This window comes from Chrysochloris asiatica, unplaced genomic scaffold (assembly GCF_000296735.1).
Source record: "Chrysochloris asiatica unplaced genomic scaffold, ChrAsi1.0 scaffold00053, whole genome shotgun sequence".
Lineage (NCBI taxonomy): Eukaryota > Metazoa > Chordata > Mammalia > Afrosoricida > Chrysochloridae > Chrysochloris > Chrysochloris asiatica.
The window spans coordinates 13,055,007-13,064,921 of record NW_006408571.1 but is presented as its reverse complement, the minus strand read 5'-3'; the positions used below and the strand labels follow the sequence as shown (position 1 = coordinate 13,064,921).

Genomic DNA, 9,915 nt, shown 5'->3' with positions numbered 1-9,915 from the left:
ATACTATGGGTATAATGCAACCATATGACGTCATAACCTACAAGAAAGGCTTCTTTTTAACGACCCACAAGTCTTTAGATTCCAAAGAAGCATGTCAAGCACAATTCTCACTCTGTCTGAGGGGAGCAGAGAGGAGCCTAGAGGACTGGAATGTGCAGCATTCTCACCTAAGCTAAGTCAGTAGAACTGTAGAGCTGAGAGGACCAATTTACAAATCTGAAGTCCAACTCTCTCACTTCACAGATGGAGAAACGAAATTTCAAAGATGAAGGAGACCTACCCCAGAACACACATACAGGCTGCTTAACTACCGGATCAGCCAGAGTGTTTATCCAACTCTATGTGGTCCAGATGGAAAAAAAGGGAGAATGATGGATGGGACAAACCAGACAGCAGTCAGGGAGTATATTCTGCTGGGCTTATCTGAGCACCCTAACCTAGAGAGGGTCCTGTTTATGCTTTTCCTGGGCATCTATGCCGTGAATTTGTTAGGGAACTCCCTTCTCATAGGGCTGAACTTGCTGGACCCCCGCCTCCACAGCCCCATGTACTTCTTCCTTAGCAACCTCTCCATCATTGACATCCTTGGCACATCCTCCTCCGTGCCACTCATGCTGATCAACTTCCTGAAAGAACAAGGGACCATCTCCTTCCTAGGCTGTGCCCTACAGATGTACCTGACCCTGGCACTGGGCTCCACAGAGTGCCTGCTCTTGGCCGTGATGGCATATGACCGCTATGTGGCTATCTGCCAGCCACTTAGGTATTCAGAGCTCATGAGTGGGAAGACATGTGTTCAGATGGCAGGGCTGAGCTGGGGGATAGGCCAAGCCAACTCACTGCTGCAGTCCATTGTGGCCTGGCGCCTCCCCTTCTGTGGCCACAATGTTATTAACCATTTCTTCTGTGAGATCTTGGCAGTGGTGAAACTGGCCTGTGGGGACATCTCCATCAGTGTGCTGATATTATTGGTTATCACACCTTTTGTAGCCCTGATCCCACTCCTATTCATCTTTCTGTCCTACATTTTCATCCTTGCTACCATCCTTAGGGTACCTTCTGCTGCAGGTCGGCACAAAGCTTTCTCCACCTGCTCTGCCCACCTCACAGTAGTAGTGATTTTCTATGGGACCATCTCCTTCATGTACTTCAAACCCAAGGCCAAAGACCCTGACTTGGATAAGATCATTGCATTGTTCTATGGGGTGGTGACACCCTCACTGAACCCTATCATCTACAGCCTGAGGAACACAGAGGTGAAAGCCGCTGCAATAGCTCTGCTGAGGGGAGATCTGCTCTCCAGGAAAATGTCCCAATTTTACTGCTGCACGCCATCCTTCTCTGTCAGGGTAGGCTAGGTTATTCTGTGCTAATGATCTTGACGTTTCAGTTCTGGTCCATTCATTAGATGATGGGTGGGAGTACTGAGATGCATCATCATCTTCATCCCTTTAGGAATCAGGATGATAAACCACCTGGAATCTGAAACAGATTACCATCACAAAAGGAAAAGAGCAAATGACAAAGTATTCTCTTATTCTTCATATTTTCACTCAGAACTGACATCTTATTTCCACACGTGTTTCATCAATTAACACAAGTCACATGTTCACATCTAACATCAAGTGTCTGCAAGGAGAGAGAAGACTGAAATGTTTGTCAATAGACTAATGACTTCCATATCATTCTGGTCAACCACAAAATGATTAGAAGTTTGGATGTCATTTCTCTGACCACCTATCTAACTGAGTTGCCCATCTTGTGGTAACTGTTTACTATGGCAACCTAACTAGGTTGGAACTATGTTTCCCAAAATTCTTTTCCTTGTATGGTTCAGAGTTAATGTTGACCACAAGAAAAAAAAAAAGTGAAGCAGCAACTATTTTTTATGTTCTGGCCAATGTAGAGCTCCAAACACAAGAACATTACACATCTTGTGACTCATCTGCTGGTTCACCATGTAAGCATGGGGCAGAACCTGCGTCCTCAACTTCTCTAGTTCCCACCAGATCTCTTCCTTCAGCTGTTCTTACTCCTGGTCAAGTGCATCTCCCTGGTGAAGATGCACTTCTGTAGCATCTCATTGAGACTGAAGACAATGAGATTGAAGATAACGAGAGTGACACAAGTTCTGGTTTGTCCTTACTCCTTTCACATCACACGCAGCTTTCCTTCCTGACTGCTAGTTCAGCTGATCTATATAGCAGTTCTGCTAACTGAGAGGTTGGTAGTTCAAATCCACCAGTTGCTCCTTGGAAACTGTATACAGGGTCGCTATGAGTCACACCTGACTTGACGGAACTTTACAACAACAACAATAATACCAAATGCAGAGATAAATGTGTATAACATTTATACACAGACTTCACCCACTGCTCCCCCAATTGTATAAGGTCTGTTCTCCATAATAAATGCCGAATATTACTCATAGTAGTTCTACTGCATAGCTAAACTTGAAGTAATTCATAGTTTTATTCTGATCAAGAACCATCGATGGATTCCCATGGTCATGCACGAAGCCCAAATTCTTTAACTGAATCATATTCTGCTGGGTCCATTCACATGGGTCATTCCTCCTTAGTATGTTGACTGTATTTTCCACCTTCATGTCTGCTCACACTCTTCTATTTTAAGACTTAAACCAATTTAAAATTCCAGTTTAGACACCACCCCTTTCATGCATCATTTCCTGACATTGTTCTCTTACCTTAACATTCCATAGTACTTTATTGGAACACTTCATTTCATAGCTATCCCATTCTGTTTGTATTAATTATATTTCACAGTGTCAATCTCTTGAGGGCAAAATTCAACCACGTCTGACTCATCTCTGTAGCTCCCATGGAATCGTCCCTACAGAAGATTTGCTGAACTGAATTGTCACTTAGAAGCCCTTACAAAGACACCACTAGGGGATGGAGCCCTGTGTTACTCTAATTATTATGGGCAGCTGTAGGTATTCAAGGGTCCTAATTTGGCTATGATAGATAGTGCTTACAAGATGGGCTGCTAACTTCAAGGTCAGCAGTTCTAAATGGCCAGCCATTCAGTTTCTGCTCCCATAAAGATTTATAGCCTCGGAAACCCTATACAGGGTCGCTGTGAGTCAGAACCGACTCCATGGCATACCACCACCAATCTAGCTATAGGAGTCCAGGTGTGGTGCTGTGGGTTTGTGCGCTGGACTGCAAGATCACTTTGAATCACAAGGTTGGCAGTTCAAACTTACCAATCGCTCCTTGGAAACCCTATACAGAGTCACTATGAGTTTGGAACCAATTCAATGGCACTTAACAACAACAATCTGGCTATGTGTGTAGCCATAACTGAAGGAAGGGTCAACAATACCTGCTGATTACAGGCCTGTATTCAGGAAGGCAGGAGCTATTTGGATCTTGTGCCATTTCCCACTGAAACAAATCAGGAAACAACCAAGGAAATCAGGGTTTCATGCCTCATTAGTAGCTATGCCCAGAGCTGTCATATTGCTGGTCCCCTCCCCACAGAAATCTCCCAAGCACTTCAAACTCGAATGTCCAAAATTGAATTCAAACAGCCCTCCTGAAAGTCATCTCACCTCCACTGCTCTCCGCCCCCCCCCACACACCCACACACATCCTCCAGGCCCTGGCAGATATTAGTTCCCTGATAGATATTAGTCTTTCCTGCTAATATGTGTCTTTCCCTTCATGTTCCCTCTCTGCCTCTAAACACAACTTAGCAAATGTATGTTTGCTAAATGCACATTAAGTACTTACCATGTGCCAGTTGTGGAACTGTTCTAAGTGTTTTAAGTCCTTTACTCACTGGGACCAAATGGAATGGTGGAAATCTTAAGGGATTACATGCAGTGTGGACATAGTGGCCAGAGAAAACACTTCTCTGACAGCATTGTGTACCCTCATTTTATTCACACTCAAGCCCCTTCTTCCAGAGAGCCCCTTCTGGTCCCTCTAGCTGTGTGTGATGTATCTAAGCTCCATCTCATTCCTCAGTACCTTCTAAATTTTGCCAATTCTGTCCTGAATCCATGTCAACCCAGCTGGGTTTGTGTATCGTGTGACTTGTCTCTGTACACGTTGTTGTTGTTGTTAAGTACAGTTGAGTTGGTTCCAACCCATAGCAACTGTATAGGGTTTCTGAGGAGTAACTGGTGAGCTTAAACCACCAAACTGGTGGTTCAAATCAACTTTGCAGTCCAGTACATTAACCCACAGTGCCATACCAGGACTCCATAATACAAGTATATAGACTCAAAAAGGTTGTTGAAATTGTCAGGGCTAGAACGAGAGAAGTTTATAAACTGGAGATCTAGAATCAAAAGATATTGAAAGAATGAATTCTTGAGTAAGAGTAATTTGAAGTGATAATATCTGGAATGAGGAAAGTTGAGGTTTGTTATAGGATATAGTCTTGAATCAGAAGACATGGGCGACTGAGTTCTACAACTAGAGAAATGGGAGATCACCAGATATGGAATAAGAGAGAGTTGGAGGTTGTAAGAGCTAGAGGTTGGGTAGTCTAGAACCAGTGAATGGTGGTCATGAGGTCTATAGTTGCTATTATTGTTGTTGTTAGGTGCCATTTTACAGGTTCTGACTCATAGCGACCCTATTTACAACACTACCTAGTCCTGTGCCATGCTCTGGAACCAAAGAAAACTGGATCATGATGTCTGATCTGGAAGAACTGTTTAAAAGATTCAGACATAAGACTCGCTTTACTTGGTTGAAATAGAGAAAGAAAGATTATTTGCTCAGCATACAGCTTGGATAAGAATGGTGTAAGAATACAGCCCTGGTGCACACCTTTCCTGATTCTAAGCCGTTCAATATCCCCTTGTTCTGTTTAAATGGTTGCCTCTGGGTCTATGTTCAGGTTCCTCATGAACACAATCAAGTGTTCTGGAATACCCTTTCTTCTCAATGCCATACATAGCTTATTATCATATCCAAACAGTCTTTACATAGTTAACAAAGCACAAGTAAACATTTTTCTGGTATTCTCTGTTTTCAGCCAAGATCCATTGGCTGAAATGATATCAGTAATGATGTCCTCTTATGAATCCAGCTTCATTTTCTAGCAGTTCCTTGTTGATAGACTGTTGCAGCCCTACTTGAATTATCATCAGCAAAATTTTACTTGCATGTAATATAAATAATATTTTTCAATGATTTCCACATTCCATTGGGTCACCTCTGTTTGGAATGAGCACAAATATAGATCTCTTCCAATCCGTTGACCAACTAGCTATCTTCCAAATTTCTTGACTTAGGTGAATGAGTACCTCCAGTGCTGCATCAGGTTGTTGGAAGATTTTGATCTGTATTTCATCAATTCCTAGAGTCTTGTTTCTTAACATAACTTCAGTGCAGCTCAGACTTCTTCCTTTGGCGCCTCTTGAAATAGTTGAACACTGATCACTTCTTTTTGACACAGTATCTCTCTGTAGAATTTCCATATTCGTTTGATACATTCTACATCATTCAATATTTTGCCCATAGAATTCTTCAAGATTTCAAGTTGAAGCTTGAATATTTTCTTCAGTTCTCTCAGCTTGATAAATACTGAACATGTTCTTCCCTTTTGGTTTTCTAACTCTAGGTCTTTGCAAACTTCATTATAAAACTTAACTTTGTCATCTTGAGTTGACCTATGAAATGTTCTGTTCAGTTTCTTGACTTCCTCATTTTTTCCATTTGCTTTTGCATCTCGTCACTGAAGAGCACGTTTCAGAGTCTCTTCTGACATCCATTTTAAAGTTTTCTTTCTTTCCTGTCATTTTACATTTTTCCTTTATGATGGTTTTTTTTTTTTTTTTTTTTTTTAAACTTTCTATTGAGAAATAAGTGAAGGTTTACAGACTAGATCATCAGTTTTACATTTAACAAATCATACACTTGGTTTCACTTCAATGATTGCAGTCCCCTCTATGAAACAACAGTTATTCTGCTTCTTCCTGTGGTTCCTATTTCCATTCCACCCACCTTCCCATTCCTTCTCAAATTTGTCTTAATGTAAATGTTGCCCTTTTGATTTTGAATGAGTGACCATTCCACCATTCATAGTGAGCATACTTTACTAGTATTGTTGTCCCTCCTATATACCTATCTACTGCTTGGCTGAAAGTTAGGCCATGAGGGTGAATTCCTTTCCAGACCTGAAGGGTGGTCATGGGTGATAGTTTCAAGTTCCTCCAGTCTCTTTCTAAGCAGTAAGCCTTATCTTTTTTGTTTCTTTAAAATAATTTTGAGTTTTGTTCCACCATTTCTGCCGCTCTATCTGAGACCTTCTAATGTCATTCTTTTCAGAGGAGTTGGTAATGGTAGCTGGGCACTATCTAGTCCTACAGGTCTGAGAATCATGGAGACTGATGTTCACATGTTACATTAGTCTATTGGACTAATTGATTAAACGCCTCTTCAATTCTCTCTTCTGCACATGGAGAAATCAGTGGCTGCACCTTATATGGTTTTTCATGAGCTTTTAAGATCTCTTATAATAGTCACCAAAGTAGGAGGTAGAGCATTGTCTTTGTGCTCTATGTTATGCTAATTGATCATGGTGTCCCCTGAGACTCTAGTCCTGAGTCCTTGGCCCAGCAAATCATAGCCTTAAGATGTTTGATAGTATCTAAGAAATTTTCATCACTTTGCCTCCTGTATGCTCCATCACATTCATAGTTGTGTTTGCAGGAAAGGGAAATACTTATGTGTCAATATCCTCTTTCAAACGCTTAAGTATGTGTGGGATATGTTGTTGTTAGTTGCTATCAGAGGATACTGACATATAGCGACCTTATCACAACAGAACAAAGTACTGCACAGTCAGGCACCAACCTCACAATCGTTGCTATGTTTGAGCGTATTGTTGTTGCCACTGTGCCGATCCATCTAGCTGGGGGGAAGGGGGCGTCTTCCTGTTTTTTGCTGACTCTTAACTTTATCAAGCATGATGTCTAACTCCAACAATGGGCCCCTCCTGAAAATATGTCTGAAGTATGAGGGACAAAGTCTGTTCATCCTGGCTTCTAACTCTGTACTTCTTCTAGCACAAATGTGTTTGTTCTTTTGGCAGTCCATGTCACTTTTAATATTCTTCTCCAGCACCATAACTCAAATGCACCAATTCTTCTACAGTCTTCCTTATTCACTGTTCAACTTTCACATGTATATGAGGCTATTAAAAATACCATGGCTTAGGTCAGACTCACAGTAGTGCTCAAACTAATATCTTTGCTCTTGAACACTTTAAAGAGGTCACGTGCAGCACATTTGCATAATCCAATATATCATTGTATTTCTTGACTCTGCTTCCATTAGTGTTGATGGTTGATCTGAGCAACATGAAGTCTTTGACAACTTCAAACTTTTCTCCATTTATCTTGATGTTATTTATTGGTCCCATTGTGGGGATTTTTGTTTTCTTTACACTGAGGTGCAATCAATATCAAGGATTGCCATCTTTGATCTTCAACAGAAAGCATTTTAAGTCCTCTTCAAATTTCAGTAAGCAGAGTATATCATCTGCATATCTCAGGTTGTTAATGAGTCTTCATCCAAACCTGATGCCACATTCCTCTTCCTATAATCCAGCTTCTCTGATTATTTGTTCAGCATACAGATTGAATAAATATGATAAAAGAATACAACCTTTGTGCACATCTTTCCAACTTTAAACTATTCAGCATTCCCTTGTTTTGTTCAAACAACTTCCTCTTGCTTTCTGTGCAGGTTCCTCATGAGCACAATGAAGTGTTCCAGAATACTCATTCACTTCAATGTTGGCCATAGATTGTAATGACCCAAACAATCAAAAGCTTTTACATAGTCAATAAAGCACAGGTAAACATCTTTTTGACATTCTCTACTTTCAGCCAAGAACCATCTGACGTCAGCAGTGCTATCCCTCATTCCATGTCCTTATTTGAATCTGGTTTGAACCTCTGGCAGTTCCCTGTCAGTATACTGTTATAGCCAGTTTTGAACTATCTTTAGAAAGATTAATGATGTTGTTTGATGATTTCCACATTCTGTCATGTCACCTCTCTTTGGAATGGGCACAAATATGGATCTCTACCTATCAGTTGGCTGGTAACTGTCTTCCAAAATCCTTGGCACAGATGAGAGTCTCCAGTGCAGCATCAGTTTGTTGAAAGGTTTCAATTTGTATTTCATCAACTCCTGGAGCTTGTTCTTTGCCAATACCTTCAGTGCACCTTGGACTTCTTCCTTCAGTATCATTGGTTCTTGATCATATGCTACTTTTTGAAATAATTGAACATCGACCATTTCTTTTTGGTACAGTGACTCTTTCGGTAGAGTGATATATATACTCCATTCTTCTTCCCATACCAATTCAGCCTGTGTCTCTGTTCATATATCTACCCAAAGAACATTGTTGTTTCAAGGTTGTATATATATCACTATTTACCTCTCACTTTAGTCCTTGCATACCTTCCTGTGTCTTCACCTACCTTCATCATTCTGCCAACCTCCCTCTTCTTGTATATTGCCCTCCCATTTCTTGTAATGTTGTCCACCCCATCATCACCTGAATTAACATTTGTCTAACCTGGTGTGGCACTGTGGGTTAATGTGCCAGACTGCAAAGCCATTTGAACTGCAAGGTTGATGGTTCAAGCTCACCAGCTGCTCCTCGGAAACTCTATACAGGGTCGCTATGGGTTGGAACCAACTCAACGACACTTAACAACAACAATCCTCTAACCAGTGAATTACTCTCTGCTTTCTCCCATCCCTGGGAACCATCAAATAGTATTTTTTAGTATGAAAATCTTTTATTGAGTTTTTGCTATAGTTGTCTCAAACAATATTTGTCCCTTTGTAACTGGCTAATTTTACTCAGCATAATGTCCTTCAGATTCATCATTATTCTCCAATGTTGCATTGTGTGTATGTACCAAAGGTTATCCATTTTTCCACTGATGGGCTGTCTTCATCTTTTTGCTATTGTAAATAGTGCTGCAATGAACATCAGTGTGCAGATATCTACTCATGTCCTGGCTCGTATTTCTTGTGGATATATACCAAATACAAGGATTGCTGGATCATATGATATTTCTATTTCCAACTTTCTAAGGAAGATCCATGCTGCTTTCCACAGTGGTTGAGCCATTTTACAGTCCCTACAGCAATGTAGCAGGGTCACAGTCTCTCCACACCCTTGCCAGAATTTGTTGTTTTCTGTTTGTTTGTTTCTAACTTTGCTGTTAATTGCAAATAGATGTGTTTGAGTTATGGTTTTGGAGAAGAATATTAAGGGTATCATGGACTGCCAGAAGAACAAACAACTGTGTGTTGTGGGAAGTACAACAAGAATGCTCCTTAGAAGGAAACATGGCCAGACATCATCTCTTATACTTTGGACATCCTTTCAGTAGAAGCCAGTCCCTGGAAAAAGACTTCATGCTTTGGAAAGTGGAGGGTCAGAGAAAGAGTGAGATCCCCAACAGCATGAATGGCAGAGTGGCAGCAGCAATGGGCTCAAGCATAGAGCAGTTGTGAGGATGGCGCAGGACCAGGCGGTGTTTCTTTTTATTGTTTTTAGAGTCAGAACCACTGAATGGCACAGAGCAACAATTACAATTGCTAATGATTGTGAACATTTCTTCATAGGTTTGTTGAGGGTCTGCTGCCTTCCTTGGTGAAGTGTCAGTTCATGTCCTGGGCCCATATTTAATTCGTCTTTTTTATCTTTTTCTTGTAGAGGTGTTGTTGTTGTTGTTGTTAAGTGCTGTTGCATAGGTTCCGACCCATAGCGACCCTGTATAGGGTTTCCAAGGAGCAGCTGGTGAGCTTGAACCACCTACCTTGCAGTTCAAATGGCTTTGCAGTCTGGCACATTAGTCCACAGCGCCACACCAGGACTCCAGAGGTGTTGTAGTTTTCTATA

At 41.2% G+C, this 9,915-nt stretch overlaps 1 protein-coding gene across 1 annotated transcript; it reads left to right on the top strand.

Moving 5' to 3' along the window:
* Window positions 1–371: 371 nt before the first annotated feature.
* LOC102820515 (putative olfactory receptor ENSP00000348552-like) lies at window positions 372–1,358 on the top strand. Its single transcript, XM_006863181.1, has one exon. The coding sequence runs from the start codon at window positions 372–374 to the stop codon at window positions 1,356–1,358; it is 987 nt and encodes a 328-aa protein (XP_006863243.1).
* The last annotated feature ends 8,557 nt before the right edge of the window (window positions 1,359–9,915 follow it).